Below are 18,958 nucleotides of genomic sequence, written 5' to 3' on the forward strand. Positions count from 1 at the left end.
AGATCCTGGTTCTTTTCCTTGGATCCACAGCGCGGTTTTTCCTGGATTGGCTTCCCCTGTGTAAGGGATAGGGATATGTAGGAGGAGTCTGTTGGGCTCTCCCCCACCACCATTAGCAGTTTCAGGCCTCCCAAGGACTGCTGTATCTCCCTTTTCCCCACCAATATCCCACTTTAGCTGAAGTTGCTGACAAGGACCAGCCCTGAAACACCAAAATGGGTTTGTTGTTTATTTCTCGGGTCCTCAGCCCTGCGTGGGACTCGGTAAGTGGGTGCTGCAGAGGCTCCGGCAAGGCATCAAAAACGCCGGCCCCACACCCAATGGTGGCGCGAGATCTCCTCCAGCTCCGGCCTGTCCGCAGGGTGCTTGGCCAAACACCATCGGATCAGGTGCTGGAGCTCTGGGGAGAGAAGCCAGAAAGCGCCGGTCACCGCCAGAAGTCTCCTGCCCAGCTGCCCCCGTCACCCGCGGGGCCCGGGCCGTGCCGCGAGCGCTCTGGGCCGTGCCGGGCTCCCGACCGGCTCAGCCCCGCGCGGGAGAGCGGCACGGCGGGACGCGGCCGCCTCCTCCGGCCGCCCGTGCCGCGCTGACCCCGTCGGCACGGGCCCCTCCTGCGGCCGGCCCGTGAGGGCAGATCCACGTCCCTGGAGCTGCGTGAGGGCCGCGCCGGGCGTGCGCCGCCACTGCCAAAGCCCGCCGGCTTGAGGCCGGACACCCACCTGGAGAGAGCTGCCGCCGGAAGAAGAGCTTCCCCAGAACGATGGCTTGGTCGTCCTGGAAGGGGAGGCTGCCGCAGACCATGACGTACAGCAGCACGCCCAGGGACCAGATGGTGGCCGCGTGGCCGTGGTAGCAACCCAGCCAGGTCCACTCGGGCGGGCTGTACACGCGCGTTCCTAGGGGAGACAGGCGGCGCTGGCCGGGCGCAGGCTGCTGCCTTCCAGAGCCTGGCACCAGCCTCCTGACCGAGGCAGGGGCTGCGCCCACGGCCACAGCTTCCCCCCCGAGGCCACCCCGCATCCCCCAGCCAGCTGGCCAAAGGCAGGAAACCATTCCGCAAGGCCAAGAAGGCCAGCGGAGCAGCCCAGACCCTTGTGGGCCCGCTGAGCCCAGGGGCCGGGAGCCACTTTTGCCGCCCCCTCTCTCGTCAGGGCCGGCAGCCGCCTCCTGGGGCACGGCATCCGCCCCGTGCCAAAGGGCAGCCGGCTGAAGGCCGCGGCCCGGGAGGGAACGGGCCGTGCAGTGCCTGGCACCGGGAGCAGGGCCCAGGCCATGGGCTCACCGGCAAAGTCCGTGAAGGCCCGCTCCTGGAGGAAGGTGCCGCAACCGAAGTCGATGAGCTTCAGGTCGCCGCTCTCCGGGTCCACGAGGAGGTTCTCCGGCTTGATGTCCCGGTGCAGGACGCCGCAGGCGGTGCAGTGCTGCACGGCCTCCAGCACCTGGCAGAAAAGCCAGCGCGCCTGCTCCTCGCACAGGAACCCCTGGTCCTGCTCCTGCAGGAACTCCAGGAGATCCCGTGATGCCCCCGGACGCTCCAGCACCAGGATGAAGCTATCCGGCAGCTCAAACCAGTCGAGCAGCTGGATGATGTTCTGGCAGCCAGAGCCCACCTTCTCCATCAGCACCACCTCCAAGGGCACGCGGGTGCTGTCGGGCTGTGAGGAGGAGAAAATGAGTCCCTGCGGCAGGTGCTGCTGCTGCTGCTGCTGCAGGCCCGGGGCTGCGCTGCGCCCTGCCCGGGATGCCCCAGTGCCCCCTGCCGCAGCCTCCCAGGCGCTTGCGCTTCCTCCCGCCCGGGGGATGCTCGGGGCTGCCCCTGCCCGGCCCCGGCACCGCTGTTCGGCGTGCCCAGGCCCGCGGGGCTGCGGCTCCGCACGCTGAGCCCGCCCCGGGATTCTCCCTGCCCGCCACGCCCCGCTCTGTCCCGCTGGCCCCGCTCGCTCACCAGCTCGTCCCACTGCAGGACGCTCTCCCGGGCCACGCGTTTGAGGGCCACCTGCGAGCCATGGGGAGAGGAGGGCTGAGCTCCAGCCCTGCCCCTCCCCGCCGCTGCCCCTCCGCCCACGCCCGGCCGTCGCGGCCACTCACCGGGCTGCCGTCCGAGAGGCGGATGCCCGAGAAGACGGTGCCGAAGCCGCCGCTGCCCAGCTGCGGGCCCAGCAGGTACCGCTCCTGCCGCTGCCTCCTTTGCCCTGCGGCCAAGAGCGAGCCATCAGCCTTGCGCCCAGGACCCGCCCCTCCCGCAAGTGCCCGCGAGTGGAGCGGGCCGGGCCCCCGCGGCCGCCGCGCTCTCACCCGCTTCCTGCTGCGCGCCGGGCAGCGGCCACCGCCCTGCAGCCGCCGGGCTGGCGAGCGGCAGAGCCGGGCCGGGGCAGCGCGCACAGGCGGCTGCGGCAGCCCCGGGGCAGCGGGGCAGGGCGGCACCGGCGCTGTCCCCGGCGTCGTGGGCTGGGCTCTGCTCCTGCCGACGGCCGGGGCTGCAGCCCGAGGCTTGGCACGGGGGAGACCCAGGAGCGGCTGCAAAGCAGACAGGGCGTTTTCAAGTCGTGCCATCGGAGGCACTGGAAACAGCCAGCGACTGGGCTGCTCTCAGGGGCCCTGGCCTGGCCTGGCCGCGCCCCTCCAGAGCCCCGGCGGAGCCTCAGGCAGCTCCTCAGGAGATCTCACCTGCTACTAGAAAGCCCTTCACGGCACTCGAGGGCTGTCTCGGGGCAGCTTCCTGCAGATGGAGGAACCTCTGAAGGCTCGTCTCCACCACCAGGCTCGGGCTGTTGCCAGCTGGCAGAAGCGGAACAGCGTCCTGACTGTCCTGGCCGCTGTGGGATGACCACAGCTGGCTCCAGGACTCTTGCTGCCCCACCAGCTGCTCCTGAGCAGGCTCCCCCGCATCGGGCTGGGCTCCCATTTGGACTTGTGGGCTTTCGCCTGACACGTAAAGGGTCAGGATTGCGCCCGTGTTGTTGAAGTCCGTGAGTCCAAGGGAGCTGGGAGACCTGTCCACGGGCTCTGCTCCTTCTGCAGGCTCACAGGTCTCACTGCGCCCCTGCGAGGGATGGAGGCTGTCAGAGACAGCAGAGGCTTCTGGCAGGGTGCAGGGTCTCTGACAGCCTGAGGTTCCTGCATGGATGGTGGTGGCTTCCCCCTGCTGTGCCATCCTTGCAGGCCTTGAGGCTCTCCCAGGGATGGAGAATCTTGCTGGGAGCAGCCTCTGGAAGGGATGGAGGCTTGTGGAGGAGCTGGCCGAGGCACAGCAGGGCAGGTGGCCTCGCTCCAGCAGCTCCTTCAGCTCTTTCCACAAGGCCTGCCACATCCCAGAGTAGAGGGGCGCACGTGTCCCGTTGCCATCCCAGAGCTGCAGCATCAGTTCCTGCAGCTCCCGGGCCACTGCCAGGCAGGGGCCGCAGCCGCAGGGGCTGCCCAGGGGGCTGGCGGGAGCACGTGGCCGCTCGCCAGGAGCAGCCCGAGGCCTGGGGAACCTGGGAGCCGCAGGGGCTCCTCGCTTCCTCCATGAGCCTCTGGGCCGGACCCTGGGGCGCTTGCTCCTCTTCGCTGTCCGTGTGCTCCGGCTCCGCGGTTGCCGGTGGCCAAAGGCCCACCAGACAGCCACGGCGGCCAGCAGCAGGACAAGCGCAGTCACCAGGACGTCACCGTCACCCATGGCTCCAGCACGTCCCATCGCGACTGCACTGGCAGCTGCCGGCGCTGGCCTGTCTCACCCAGCGACAGCGCGGTGATGTCACAGTGGTGTCACAGTGCTGCGGCCAGCACAGCCCTGGGACATCACAGCCCTGCCTGACGCCAGCGCTCTGCCCTTTGTGCCATCACAGCCCTGCCTCAGCCCCGCCCTCCGCAGTGCCCCAGGAGGGGTAAGGGGGCTCCCTATGGGCACTTGCCAGCTCTCGGGAGCAGAGTGGGTGGAAGATTCTTCTTTAAGAAGGACACAGGGATGAGGAGGGGAATGCTGATGGTCTCACCTCTTTGCTGGCAGAGCATGGGACATGGATTGTCCAATGTGACACTGCAACTCCTTGAGGAGGGCAAGCCCTGCTCAGTAACATCCAAGCCATCTGTGTGCTGTCTACCACATTCCCGTCCTGAATCCAAACCCAGCTCTTTGCCGCTCCCTGGGAAGGAAATGGATCCTATCCCATTGAAAACCAGTACATCAGCCCATTCTTCAGCCAGCACACCCTGTCTCTCTTTGTCTCACACCTGGACACCTGCTCCAGATGTATTCTGCGAGGGACAGGATCAAAACTCCACTTAAAATCCTGAAATAGAACCTGCATTGCCTTCCCATCATCCATGAGACGGGTGACCTTATGTTAGGGAACCAGTGAGTGGGAGCCAGGGTGCGCTTGAGTTTCAGGAATGCCGCATCTCCTCGTCTCCTCATTTCCCAGGCAGACCTGCCACGAGGGCGTGGCCGAAGCGGCCCGAGGATCCGGGCATTCTTAGGAGAATGGTGAGTAGCAGACTCGTGGGTTTGTGGCTGCTGTGCAGCTGAGATCATGCAGTGATGTTTGGTGTTCTTGATTGTAGCTGGGCAAGGGCCACAGGTCGGTGCCTGCAGGAAATTGCCAGCAGGGGAGGCAGCCTTCCTTCGTACCTGATGTGGATTCCCTTCCCCGGACATCCTAGAGATTTTTTTAGGATTGGTGACTGGTAAACACAATGTGTTTTGATGGATGGTTTTAGTTAGTGGTGCTTGTTTTGTTTTGGTTGTGGGACTATTTATCTTGGGGGTTTTTTGTGAGTATTTTAAATAAGGTTTGACACAGTGAGTAGGACTGTCATGTAGTTTATTTTTTGTGAAAACATAAGTATACCTTTAGGTTATGAAATTGACAGGACTACTTTATTGACTACTTACCAAGTCTTTTTGAGGAGTAAATTTTTGTAAGTCTGATTTTGAAATCAAAGAAGAAAAATGAGAAGACGAAGGAGGTAGAGAAGTTATCTCCTTCTAGGATAGAAAGGGTTTAACATAGAAACTGCTTTGTCTAATGTTGCGTGGGGCATTTCCGTGCGACAGCCGGGCCGCCCGCGGGGCTCGGCAGCAGGAGAGCCCCGAGCCGGGCAGGGCGGGGCGCCGGGGCGGGCTCGGGGTGGAGCCGGGGCTCGGTGAGGCTCCCCCTCCTGTCCCTCTCTCTGCCCCTCTTTCCTCCTCCCCGTATTCCTCTTCTTTCTCTCTTTCCCGCATTTCCCACTCTCCCCAAAGCAGCTCCGTTCCCTCCCTTTCCCGCTACCCTTCCTTCCTCTTCCCCGTATTCCTGTTCTTTGACCCCCAGACCGTCCCCTCCTCTCCCTCCCAAACCCGACCTCCCACTGCCCTCACTCCGTCCTGTCCCTGCCCCGCTACTCCGTTCTATTCCCCCTCTCTCCCTCCTCTGTCCACCGTCCCTCTTCCTTCCCTGACGGCCTTTTCCTTCCCTTCCCGCTTTCCTCCACGCCTTCTGGGGGCTGCCCCCCCTTTCTTGTTGCGGCAGAGTCCCTTTCGGGGGGGATGGAGGTGTGGAAAGGGCTGGAAGGGAGTGCTGGGCTGCTGTCCAGGGCAGTTGGACTCGTTCTGTGCATTCTTTGGGGGTCAGGAAAAGGGGCTGAAGACTCGGGGCTCTGATGTCATTTGGGGCACCCCAGGGTCCCAAGAAGAGGGAGGCACACTGCGGTGGGGGAGTGGGTGGGTGGCGAATGAGGGGTGGGGGTCACGCTGGGTGCCGTCCCACAGAGGGACCTAAAGCTGCCCCAAAATTCCCAGGGAGGGGTGTGTGTAGAATACTAAAACCTGGCACGTGTTTCGTTTTTATAGGTATTGATAAAGAATAGGTATCTATGGCTAAATTCATTTGGAAAGAAGCCCTCTCTCTATCCATTCATTTGTATCCAGGAATGTAGGAAATTCTGACTAGTGCTGAACCAAGCAAGTGCCCTGAAACCATCGGAGCAGCTGCAGGGGCTGAAGGGAACAGGAAGGGCTCTCCGGCACCTTTTGCCTCCGTTCTCTGCCATTCTCCGTCGCAGTCCCGGAAGAGGCGTCTGTCATGCAGCCTGCCAAAATGAAGACCTGTAAAATCCTAGCTCTGCCTTTTGTTTAAGGTGTTTTTACTTCATATTTATGTCATCACAGAAAGCAAGGAAAGAAGAAATGTGACTGGTTCCCACTATTGCTCCGTGCAGGCACTTTTAAAGGCTGCTGTACTTATGTTCTCTTTTTCCACTCCAAGCTTGACTTTCCCCCTCCTTTTTCGAGGTCTGCCGCTTTGGGTGTCCCAAGGAGAGCAGGGTTCCTCAGCAGGGGTCTTAGGAGTTGGTGCTGATTCTGCTTTTTCCGAAGGTGTATCGAAGTGTGCTACCAAAATGACTATTTTCTCCACGGGAAAGCTTTCTCTCAATGACAATCAATGCATGTATGTGTTTTAACCGTGTAACCAGATGGATTAAGAAAAACCAACACCCGTAGTAGATTTCTGCTTGATCTGTGTCTGTAAGAAGTGGGCTGTGTGCTGGAGAGGGAGAGACGCTGTTGGAGAGTGGCAACAGCGCCAGGTGTGAGCTGTGAGGATGAGGAGGGCTCAGAGCAGCCCCAGGTGTGAGCTGTGAGGATGGGGAGGGCTCAGAGCAGCCCCGGGTGTGAGCTGTGAGGATGAGGAGGGCTCAGAGCAGCCCCAGGTGTGAGCTGTGAGGATGAGGAGGGCTCAGAGCAGCGCCAGGTGTGAGCTGTGAGGATGAGGAGGGCTCAGAGCAGCCCCGGGTGTGAGCTGTGAGGATGAGGAGGGCTCAGAGCAGCCCCGGGTGTGAGCTGTGAGGATGAGGAGGGCTCAGAGCAGCCCCGGGTGTGAGCTGTGAGGATGAGGAGGGCTCAGAGCAGCCCCGGGTGTGAGCTGTGAGGATGAGGGGTGGCTCCTGCCGGGGGAGGTTGTTTTAGGGAGAGGGTTTGCTTCAGCTGGCTTTTGCATGGAGCTGCTGCTGGAGAAGGGGAGTTTATGGGGAGCTCCCGGGCCTGTCTCATGGAAAGACGATGGGCGCTTTGGACAGTGTCCGGGGGATCACCTGGATATGCACTTGTGTACGTGGAGCATTGCTCAAAGGAGGTGCCGAGGGACAAACTTTTGTGCCGAGAAGCAGCAGCCAAACAGGTGAGCCGGTGCGCCTTTGTAGCAGGGACTTCTCTCCTTTCCCTTTTAAATTTCGTCTTGCCAATCCCTCCCAGTTGCCCACAGGAAAAAAAGAAAAAAAAAAGGATTTTGAGGACAAAAGAAATTCAAATTGAGGGTACCGGTGTCTGAACTAGTGGGGGATTCCCCTTCACTTGTGGTTTTGAGGGTAGTGATTGAAGGAAAACCTGCCTTTTCCAGGGTGTGAGAGATATCACAGGGGAGACAGAGAATCCCTGTGCTGCCTTTTAAATGGAAGGGGAAAAATATTGTTGTCGTATGATGGGTTTGACTTGAGGGTAGCTCCCCACCCTTTTCATCATCCTGAGGTTGAAACGGAGGGGGCTGCCCTGTTGTCCCTCCTTTTAAAGGGTTTGAATTGAGGCAAAAATCCCCTTTTTGCCATCATTTGAGGAAAGCTCCTTCTCTTCTGCTCTTCTAGGGGATGAAATTGAAGGGAAGCCCACATTTCTTTGCCCTGGTTGAAGTGAGGTGAGCGCCTGAGTGTGGTGTCACTTTTGGCGCTTCAAAGGAAGGGAGCTGCAGCTGTGGCAGCGCTGGAAGGGTGGAAACCGGGCTGTGCTGCTGCATTTGGGGGCACTTCTTCTGCCCCTGGTGCCGGGAGTGCGGCTTCTCATTTTCCAGTGTTCCTTGCTGTGGGGCTTTTGAGGAATTTCTTGGATCATTTTCTTTTGTTCGTAGTTGGTGTATGAGGAGGGCCATGGGGTACTTCTTGGTTGTTACGGTTCTTGCTCCAGGTGCTGATGACAAGGGTTTTTTTGGATTGAGCGTTGTTGTTGGATTTCTTTTTGATTGGTTCTTATGTTTTTAAAGGATGTGCTTTTAAAAGTTTACAGTGGTTTTTATGGGTCGTAGCATGAAGTAGAGGGTAGGTTTTTAATTTGGTTGTGGAGGCTTTTATTAGCGGGAGTATGTAGTGTTTTTTTTAGGTTGGTTTGAAGTAGTCCTGTAGTTAATTAGTGAGGTTTTTTAATATTGATAATTGCATTTTTGTTTATTATATTATAGGGGTTTGGTTCATTTGCCTTATTTGATTGCCATGTATGTTTTATTTTTGCAGAGAATTTTGGAGATATTGTTTATGGTTACATTTATCTTTTGGCCACGTGTTTATTTCTAGATGGTATTTGTGTTTTGGTGATTTGAGGCATTATGGCTTTCTTGTGTTAGGAATACTTATTTTGTTGTTGTTAGTATAAGCTTTTTTCTTAGTTGTTTTTTTTTTTTTGTAGTTTCATGTATTTGGTTGTCATTTTTTATTAATTTTATTTTTGGGAACATGGGTATTTCTCTGGTGGATTTTTTAAGGGGCAGATCCTTTGCCATTTGGATTTTTTGCAGGTGGCCGCCCCCTCAGGGCCACAGGCCCCTGAACACAAACACTGGCCCTTTTCCCTGGGAAAGAAAACTCGTCAGCCCGGGTTCCTGATGTCAGTTTTTAGGGTTCATTTGGGACTGTCAGGGCAGCATAGGTTTGAGATATGGGGAGCTTGGGTGTGGGGCACATCCTTTGCCATTCAGATTTTTTGCAGGCGGCTGCCCGCTCCAGGCCACAGGCCCCTGAACACAAACGCTGTCCCTTTTCCCTGGGAAAGAAAACTCGCCAGCCCAGGTCCCTGATGTCAGTTTGCAGGAGGTGTTTGGCATTGCCCCGGCAACCAGAATTGTATTTTGCTGCAGCTTTGGTCGGGGAGATCTGGGGTGCCCCCTCCTTCTCTCACCTCCTCCCCTCAGCCCTGTTCTTCTCTGTCCCTGTCTCCATCCCTCACCCCTATTTGTACGTCCAGCCCACGCTGCCCCACTCTCTCTCCACCCTTCACCCTCCCCATCCTGCCCCATCCCTCACTCCCCTGTGGCTCCCTGCAGCACCACATGGGAGCCCGAACTCGTGGGGATAGTGCGGCCCTGGCAGCAGGACAGCACCGAAATGAAACGGGCCGGGACGACGTCTGTGGGCTGCACGGTGTCACCAAGGGACCTGGGGCTGAGGGGAGGGGGCTGGAGGGTGACACAGAGGTTGGGGGCTGCTGACAGGCAGAAGGGGTCTTTAGGAGTACAAAGGGGGGCTCCATGGTGGCACAGAGATGCTGCAGTGGGGTACCTGAGGGTGACACAAGGAGGCTGAGAGGCAGGGGGTGCCTTGAGGGACAAAGTGGGGGGTGCCTGTGGGTGACAGGTGAACCTGCCCTCACACCACCCTTAACCGCACCCTAAATACCACCCCGGGTGCAGCGTGCACGGTGGAGGTTAGGGGGCCAAGGGACAGTGTCGGGGCCTTGGGGTGACACGCTGACATTACGGGCTGAGGGGCAAAGAGGGGGGACTTGACAGGTGGAGAGCTGACACTGAGAGTTAGGGGTGCAAAGGACAGGACACAGGGTACCGGGAAGGGTTAGGGTACAGCAGCAGCCCTCACCCCAACCCTAAGCTCACCCTAAACAGCACCCCTAGAACACCATTTTTCCCCAACAGCAGCTGCAGGCAGTGACCCTAATGCTGGGACAGCCCCAAAACCCTCCCAGCAGCTGCAGGCAGTGACCCTAATTAAAAGGAAGGGATGATATTTGCTGGCTAGAGGGTGACTGGTAGAGGCTGGGGACTGGGCACTTTTTTAGGGTTTTTTTTAGTGTTTTTAAATGATATTTGAGGGGTTTTCTAACAGGAGCTTTTTAGAAACTTTCTAGGAACGTTTAGGATACTTCTGGGCTTTTTCAGGGCTTTTGAAAGATTTTTTTCAAGTTATTTTAAGGGCTTTCTTAGTACTAATTAGAATTTTTAGGGTTTCTTTTTTTTGGGGTGTTCTTGGGGCTTTTTACGACTATTTAAAAAATTTAGGGCTTTTTTAGGACTATTAGGGGTATGTGGAGGACTGTAAAGACGTTTGAAAGTTCCAGGACAGTTTGGGTGGATACAGACGAGAGATCTCTGCTGATTGCCCTTGGAGGATAAGGTTTATTCGGGATGGAGAGAGGCCCTGCCTCGAGCTGCCAGACACAGCACGTGGCCAGGCCTGAGGTGATGGGGGAGGGAGAGACAAAGGGAAGAGCAGGGACTCAAGGAGGGGGAATCCAGGAGGAGGGAGGAAGTTCCAAGAGGGGAGGGGAAGATCCAAGAGGGCGTCTGGCCCTTTGGGGGCCCCTTATCAAGGGGGCTCCAAGGTGGGCTGGAACAAGACTTGGGCCAATGGGGTCACAGACACCTGATGGTTCAGGGGAGGGTTACAGGTGTGGGGTGAGCCATACATTCTGGGGGTGAGATCGAACAGTCCATTTGCTTTTGGACCCCGCTGTAGGTAAGGTTATTGTCCAGCCAGTGGGGGCATGATATTCATCCTGGCTGTACTATTGTGGTTCTTCTGCTAGACAATCATATTTATCTATCCTTCCCAACATCTCCCCTGTTTTCACTGAACCATTTGAAATACTAAATATTGACTTAACAACTGTTTTCTGCACACTTGGAGGTGTACAGGGTATTGCTACTAAAACTATACTTATTACTACTGGAACAGTCAAGCTTCTTTTACAGAGTTCCTTTAGCTAAGGTGCAAGGCTCAAGAGCTTGCAGGCTTGGCTAGAGGAACCCAGGCATTGGTCTTTGATTGAATTACAGGTAAAACTTCACTGCAAAAACTGAAACAGAAGAACAAAAGCAACATGCACGCATATAAATGATAAAAGTCTATTTTTCTCTCAAGCTGTTTCTGGCAGGTCATTTTCTCCTGGTAATTCTGCACAGTTCAGGTTTGGGTGCTGGCTTCTTGGCTCGTACTTGCAGAAGCACTGTCTGGTGTGGGGGTGTCAGCAGATTTCGGTGTGTGGTAGGGCTTCACATTCTTTGCTGGGACCCCTCTGAGTTCTCCACCTGTAGAGACACAAGCAAAACCTTTCCCCCATGTTAGAAGCCTGTGTGGACCTTGTATTTGTCCTGAATCTAAGGTTTTGATTAAAACTGGGGGGTGCCCTTTAATTTTTACTTTTTTGTTGTTCAGGAAATGTCTATAAATGGGGGGGCGAGGCTTTGGGCACCTCATTTCACATGTCCAGTTTCAAGGGCCATTAAAAGAGGCTCATGTTCACCATGTTACCCAGAATTGCTGTAGTTATTTCCAGGAGGAAACCAAAAATTGACTGTCCTATGGTGTGGTAGAAATCCCACCACAATAGTGACTGTGCGCAATGACAGCCAGTGCCTTTTGGGGCTATCGCAGCTGAGAGTGTGGCAGATCAGGTTTTATATTATTTTTAGACTCATGAAAACATTTTTCCCAAAACAATCTTTCCCTCCTTTCTTCTATCATAAACTATGGAACAGAAAAAATGGAAAGGAGCAGAGGTTTGTTTAAGTTGGCTTTTTTTTTTTTAAGTCTTAAAATAGTGCCAGGTTGATGCATAACACTTGAGAAAATGGATTAGTAGCAGCTATTTCTTCCCACCAGAGAGGTGGGATTTAAATCTTCCAACAACAGAAGCACTGGATGTGCAAGAGCTCAGTTTTCCACCCCTCACACAAGTCTCTTCTTTAAGATGTACTATTTTAAGCAGCCTCAGCCAGATATATTAAAATACTGCTCCAAACAACAGCAGAATAAAAATGTTCCACCAAATGGGGAAAAATAAGAAAAGTCTGTCCGAAGTTCTCGTGTTGATTTTGCAAAGTCAGATGCAAACAAGGTTTGCCATCTTTCTTTCCTAGAAAAATGTAGATATTTGATAGAAATTGATCTCTGAGGCTGCTAAGTTGGGGCGAGGAGCAAAACAGGCTCCAGAGAATCTGTGGTTGTGTCACCCTTGGAAGTGTTCGAGGCCAGGTTGGATGGGGCTTGGAGCAACCTGGTCTAGGGGAAGGTGTCCTGAGTATGGTGAGTGCAGGAAAAGAAACTTTTGGTTTTCCTGAGATGCTGCCTTTGCAAGGGGAGGTCACAAATACCTCACGTAGTTTGAAATGCCCTGAGCAGAACCCAACTGTGCTTTCTCACAGGTGATGAGGGATTTTCACTTGTATTTTATGGGGGATTTTCACAGGGCAGTGCCAGAGCAGCAGAATGTGTTTGACAGGCAAAGAGGGCCAGTGTGGCAGCAGCTTAATTCAATGGAGCTTTTCCTTCTGTGATCCTCTCTAACCTGAGGCACTCTGGGGCTCTTGAACCTGGCAGCTGGGCAAGTTAATCACTGTAGCAAGTGATAAATTAACCAGCTCCACTCTCCTTAGCATGGGTGTGATGAGCATTTAGTAAACCAGTGAGCACTTGCCAAGATGGGAGCTTGTTCTTTGCCAAGGAGAAGGGAGAAAATATTGCTTGGAGTAAATAAAGCAACCCTGCTTCCCCAGGAGGAGGAAAAGCAGCAATTAAAGGTGTGAGTGCTGCAGGGAATAATTTGCACAAGGATATATCTTGTCTGCTATGCAGGAATGTTCCAAATAAACCATGTCTCTTCTGACCTTTATTTTTCTGGATTTCTACCACGTGATATAAGAGACGCTTAATAAAAAACCCCAAAACACTTTGTGGTGAGGCATTTCTTCCTTTCTTCAGGCTGCCTCTTTCTTTTGTTCCCTCCAGAGCTCTCCCTACATTTCTGCTGTTGTTTGGAGCTCGTGCTTACCTCTTTCCTGATCCCCTGGGCTTGCTTTGGCTCTGGGTGTCACGGACACTCTCAATTGTGGTTTTTTTTCCCTCCATCTACCTCTTTTTCTTCAAGTGCTTTTCCTTCATTAACCTGTTGGAGCGATGGATTTTTCTCACCTTTTATTACTTAGTGCTTTTTCTTCATTCTCTAAAACGAACTTTTCACTTGCCCTGGGGCTGTTAGATGCCAGAAATGGGAGCATTAATTCTTTCTCTACTGCTTGTCTGAGCTTTCACAGGGAGCTGAGAGCTCGTTGGGGTTCAACTTGACTCACTTCAGTGCCTTCCTGGATCCTGCCTGTGTACTTGGACACTTTAAGGGAATAAAGTCTCAGTGTGGAGATTACAGTTGTGAAATGATGGCTTTTTTGGAGAAGACAAGGATGCTGTTGTCAATCTTTTCAAGGCTGAAATCCTTTCTATTTTATCTTGGCCTTTATCTTTTTTGAGGATAAACTGAGCACCTTGTTTTGGGGAGAAACAGGCTCAGATCAGCACAGAGGTGGCTGTGACAGGTACCCAGGTTTGGAGGGAAGGGTGCAGCTCCTTGGGGTGTGTTTGTGTGGGGCTGTAAGGTTTGTCTTGGGTTCCTGGAGCATTGGGAACACCCCACTGGGAGATGCACATCAGGAAATGGATGTATAAAGGGCCTGAAGTGGGACCAGCTTTGGTGAAGGGTTCCATAGGAAAAAGTATTTTTACTGGGATTTTGGACAATTTGAAGCTCCTTCTCATAGCCTTTGCCTGATGAACATTCCCCCTTTGCAAAAGCGTGGGGAATCCTGAGCTCACACAATGAAAATCCCTAATAATGGTATTTTCCCTTATTATCCTATTTTTTCCCTATCCCAGCAGGAGTCAGAGTAAAAGAATATGTGTGAGTTGCCTGCCTTTGACTTTGTGACAGGAAAAATGCTATGGGGAAAGTGGTCAGAGGAGCATCACTGCTCTGCCCTTAATTTTCCTGCACAAGTGAGGATGATTTAAGAACCAAGGCACAGCCAAGACCTTTCCTCCTCCTGTGCTCACCAAGCAATCACTGCCTCATCACAGCTCAGCTTCAAACACCTCGTTTGCATCTGGCTGACCTTGGCTCCCCTCCGTGGATGGGAAGATGAAGAGGTGGAAGTGTAAAAGATTGGGATTTTATGGGTGAATTGTGAAATAGTGGCTGGTGCAGGCTGGAAACATCTTCTGCTGTGCCATGGAGGATGAGAGTAAATGGGTTAAACAGGAGATAAAAAGGGCAAGGCACCTGGTCAGTTACTGTTGAAGGAAATGTGGGAAAAAACTACATGTAAGAAATATGTCAGAGATGGTCATTAACTGCACTGCAGGATCAGAGCTCTCTTAATAATTGGCCGTGTAGTGAATATTGGAAATTATTTAAAGAGCTCTTACCTGACTGAGGGCTTTTAGTGGATATTTGGGGGAAGCAAAGGAATACTCTTTCTGGCAGAACTTTTCTTCTAATCTAAGCATGATCCTCTTTCTGAGATAACAACTGCTTTGAATAAACTGAAATATCTTCTCCATTAGTTCTGGCAGGAGCTGGACAAAGTTCTAATTCGGGTAAACTTTAATCCAACATATGTCTGTAAAATAATAAATTTAATGGGAACCATCAAACCTATTGTATGAATAAGGATGGTGCTTAGGGCAAGAAGAAAGAGTAATTAGGAGTGGACAAATAATGAATGATAGTGGGGAAATTATAATTTATCCTGGTTTAGGGGGAATATTTAACTAAGCTAAGATAAAAATCTACCTTCATTGCAGGCTAAGCTTTGTAACAGAATTCTGCTGAGCAAATTTAGTAGTCCTGGGCTCCAGACAGACCTTTAGATACAAGTGTACCTCTGGTTTGAGAAAGCTCAGGGCTTGAGCAGCATTTTATGGCTTTGGTCTTGACCCCTGGGCTATAAATGCTCCTGTAAAAGTAATGCCAAACTTACAGCTTCTGCTAATTTCTATGATTTCCAATGGAGAAAGGTCCACCTGGACTTTGGGGAGAGTTTCTCAGAGCAGAACATTTCAAGCACTATTAAACTGCATTCAAACTTCCTTTTATTGGGGCATAAATGTCACACCCCGGTCTATCAGTCTGACAGTTCTTTGAGAATAGACAAGCTTTACAAGCTACTTTAAAAATAATTTCACTGACAGGTTTCCAGCTCTGAGAATGTTAATAAACTGAAATGGCATTTCACCCTGCAGTAGCCACTAAGTAATTATGATTGTCTGTAGGCAGACTAATGAAACCAGCTGTTAACAACCTAATGAGAATTTAAACCAGCTCTCTGCTCCACAGACACATCCCTTTTCTGTCCCTAATTATCCTGCACCCAGTGCTTCCCAGAGAAGTTTAGTGTTGCTTGATGTTCGGGTAAAAACTGCCTTATTTTGGAGAAGTGGTGCTGCTCTTCTCGGAGGTGGAGTTTCATGTGGGCTGCTGCCATGCTGGGGTCACATCAAAAAGTCCAGTTCTTGCAGGGGCTGGGGAGCAGGGAGAGCTCTGATAGCACAGCATGGGAAAACTGGCATGGAGGGATTCTGGTTTAGTGTGTCCCCCAGTGGCAGACAGCATTAGTTATTGATAAGTCTTTAGTTCAAAGATAAGATCTTGTTGTTTTGGCTCTAATCTTTGGCTGCTTTCAATACAGTTTCCCCTGGCAGTTAAGATACTGTTTTTCTCTTGCTATCAATCCTCTGTCCTTCCAGATGACCTTTAAAGGTCCCTTTCAAGCCAAACTATTCTGTAATTCTTTGGATACATGATGAATAGCAACATGTATTTTACTCTCATTATGCATGATATTACATCCTGTCTGGCCTTTTGGGGTTCTTTCTTCTCCAGGTCCTTGTGACTACTCTCACTTTTATATGCTCTTCATTTTTTCTGTTGCTTATCAGTGAGCATTTTCAGTTCTGGCACCCATGTCTTGAGCAAGTTTTCTGTGACTCGCTGCACCAGACACCAGGTCAGTCCAAAGAAGAGCGTTAGGAAGTATCCAGCTGTATTTCCTCTTCTTCCTTCTCTGTACATGCTGCTGTTTTGAGCACTCTGGCTTTCTGAGCTGCCTCACATGTCTTGATCCTTTTCTGGATAACTAGAGGGATATCAGGATTAAATCCTGCCTCAGCTCTGAGGTCTGGCTTTTGAAGAGCCCCAGTCATCCTCTCCTGCTCATCTCATCCCAGCCTTGATGGAAATATTCTGTCTTCATGGGATTGTTGTTCAACTCTGTGCATCCTGGAACTGCTTTTCAGTGAAAGTTTATGAGTCTTTGAAAGGTTTCCTGGTGTGGGAATGCCAATCCTCAATCCTAATGCTCGATGGGGGTTGCAGTGGCCTGAGTTGTGAAACCTCCTGAAAAACAGTGTTTGTTCTTTTTTCCTTAACTTTTCCTTGACTGTTTTCATCAACAGATCAGGGAGTTTGGGGATGTCTTTTCAAAGGGAATTTTAATGAATCTCCTGTCTGGCATTTCAAAGGGGAACAGTGACTTGTTTTTTTTAACTAGCACCTGCTTACAATCCAATTAGCTAAGTGCCTTTAATTAACCATAATATATTCCAGGAGAGCAGAATAACAAGGGAAGAAAAACCAAGTGGTGACAACTCTGTGACTGAACCTGGACTTCCCCTTTCCCAGGTGCAGGATTCTGGGCAGCCGTGTAACCAATTGCTGTCCACCTTGAGCTCTGCCATGCAGTGCCTTGGGTTTCCTGGGAGGGAAAAACATCCAATCCCTCAGCTCCAGGTTCACACTTGTACAGTCACCTGCAAATCCAGAGGCCAATGGGTATTTCTGCCTGTGGTTTGTGTGCCTGGGATTTGCACACAGGATCTTTGATTTTGAAAGTTTGGGCAGCCTGGCTGCTCAGGGAGGGATCCCTCTGGCTGGAAGGTCTCTGAACTCTGTCCTCTGTGTAAGGGCCTTGAATCTGTTCTTTCCTCACCTCCTTATCTGCAGGTTTCTTGGTGGAGACTTTGGAGACAGGAGAGCATGGCAGGAATGCTGGAATTAAACAGTTATGTCCAGGGTCTGGTTTTGGGTAGTTGATTGATCCTGTAGGTGCTGACCCTTAAAATTCTTTAAACTCCACGTCATCTTCTCTTACCAGTATGGGACTGAGACAACACTGAGCTTCTGGGCTTTTCCTGGGCTAGCAGAACAAACTATTGCACTTCTAACCTGTGCACATCAGCACTAACCCGAGGCTTCACCCCACTCATTACAATCATGAGGGGGTAGTTGCTTATACTGTTCAAAGAATTGGATGCCTCATAGGATTCTGGTTGTGAGCTTTCCTCAAAAGCATGGTGAGATGAGGTGTGCAGGACTCATTTCTTCAGAAGGGCAGGAGAAACCACTGAAGGCCTCCTTAGCCAGCAGTCTGACACAGATTTGCTTCTGAAGCTTTGTAATTTGTCCTTATTATGTTCTGTGTGTGATTTAGTGAAAGCTTCTTTCTCTACTGTAATTGAGCTCTTAATCTCATCTGAAAAGCAGAGCACAATCCCTTCAGAGATGCTGTTTGAGTAACAGCCTGTTTGTGTTTCCTCTGCCATGGTGTTACTCATGGAGCTGCTCACTCCTTATTTAAGAGCAGAAAATAAACAGATTTCTCTGAGTCAAAAATACATCAGTGATGCTACACAGAGTAGGTTTGAACAGAAAACTCCTCCACTGCCCAACTGAGCAAGCAAGATCTTCCCTGTCCCTGCAAAGAATATGAAGGAGTGAGTTTTCCTCAGTGAGCTCCTGAGGCCTCATGCAGGTGATGCTCAGCAAATGGTGCATGGGCATGGCAGCTGTCAGCAAAACAAGTGGCTCTGGGCAGGTAAAAGTTGGCAGGAGATAAGAGTGGAAAGTCAAAGTAACCGGTTGCTGAAAATCTTGTAAGAGGAATAATGACATTGGTGAAATTCCCTCCATCTGAAAGCTTCAAAAAGCATTTTTACAAAAATCCACAAAAATGTCCTGATTTTGATCAGTCTGATCTTCCTAAATAGCATTTTACAATCAGAATTAGGAGTTGACAGATACTATGAAGGCTCAGCAGAGGATTTTTCATTGTGACCTTAGTACATATTTTTACTGTGCTGTGGTTTGGAAGGAGGCCCCAAGCTCCAGCTGCAGCCTCGGGAGACCCTGTTGACCTAAACACTCCCCAGAGCTGCTGTGGGACTGACCCAGAACCAGAATCTGTAGGGAACTGTGTAAAACACTTCCCACTATAAAGCACTTGAAGCTTGATGGTGATGCACAGTTCCCAGCTCAGACCACAGGCAGTGCCAGTAGTGACCAGTTTGTGCCCGCTCTGCACAGAACTGACGGCTGTGAGTGGGAGAGCTGTGGGATGAAGAGGCTGATGACTTTTGGGGCACACAGAACCTTCCATCTCTACTGCTTTATCCACACTAGAGAGTGGAATTTCCTAGAGAAATACCTGGAGAGTGGGAAGGATGAAGAGCAAAACTTATCTTGTAGGAGTCCTTGCTGTCAATCCACAGGGATTCCAGGCTGAGATCAGCCCAGCCCTGTCATTTGCCAGGGGAGTGAGGACCAGACTCTGCACCACACTTCCAGAGCTGGGGGCAAGTGGGTTGAATCACATCCAGAGACAGGATGAGGAATGGCTTGTGTTTTTTCTTGCCGTGCACAGCAGATATCCTAATTTAAAGCTGTGCTGTCTTCCCAGATTCTGCTTCTTCCTCTGAGAAGACCCATTCATTTTGACCCTGTTCCTTCCACCCATCCCACTATAGATTTCCAGTGCTGGAATAATTGGCACTACTGGATGAACCTTCGATGTGATGAGCAGTGGATTTTTGTAGACAACATGCCAAATTAAAGTGCCACAAATAAAAGATTGATGACTTCTTTCCTGGAGAAGAAATTAAGGTAAAATCTTTTCATGTTATAGACTGAGTGTACAAAGCTAAAGAGGTAGAAGATGGAAATGAGACTGTCTCCTGAGAGGAGTAAATTTGTCAATTTAGCAAATTAGAGAGAATATGCTTTCACCTTGGAAGTAGTCAGGTACCAAAATGATGCCACTTTGAGTAGGCAGGGCTGGGATGGGAATTGCTCCTGTGGGCTTTGACAGATCTATTCACACAAGGGCCCATTTGCTGGTGCCAGCCC

At 51.9% G+C, this 18,958-nt stretch overlaps 2 protein-coding genes across 2 annotated transcripts in view; one reads left to right on the forward strand and one right to left on the reverse strand.

The window, feature by feature from the left end:
- LOC121468955 (uncharacterized) overlaps positions 1–18,958 on the forward strand; it is a 2,238,800-nt gene that overhangs the window by 1,579,234 nt on the left and 640,608 nt on the right. The window lies entirely within an intron of this gene.
- LOC140681309 (serine/threonine-protein kinase pim-1-like) overlaps positions 1–18,958 on the reverse strand; it is a 30,073-nt gene that overhangs the window by 9,007 nt on the left and 2,108 nt on the right. The window contains exons 2-3 of the mRNA XM_072920871.1: positions 1,283–1,655; positions 720–896 (exon numbers count right to left, since the gene is read on the reverse strand). Coding sequence (XP_072776972.1) covers positions 720–896; positions 1,283–1,655 — 550 coding nt within the window. The remainder of the gene's footprint in view (positions 1–719; positions 897–1,282; positions 1,656–18,958) is intronic.

The sequence above is a fragment of the Taeniopygia guttata genome, chromosome 34, assembly GCF_048771995.1.
Source record: "Taeniopygia guttata chromosome 34, bTaeGut7.mat, whole genome shotgun sequence".
In the NCBI taxonomy this organism is placed as follows: domain Eukaryota; kingdom Metazoa; phylum Chordata; class Aves; order Passeriformes; family Estrildidae; genus Taeniopygia; species Taeniopygia guttata.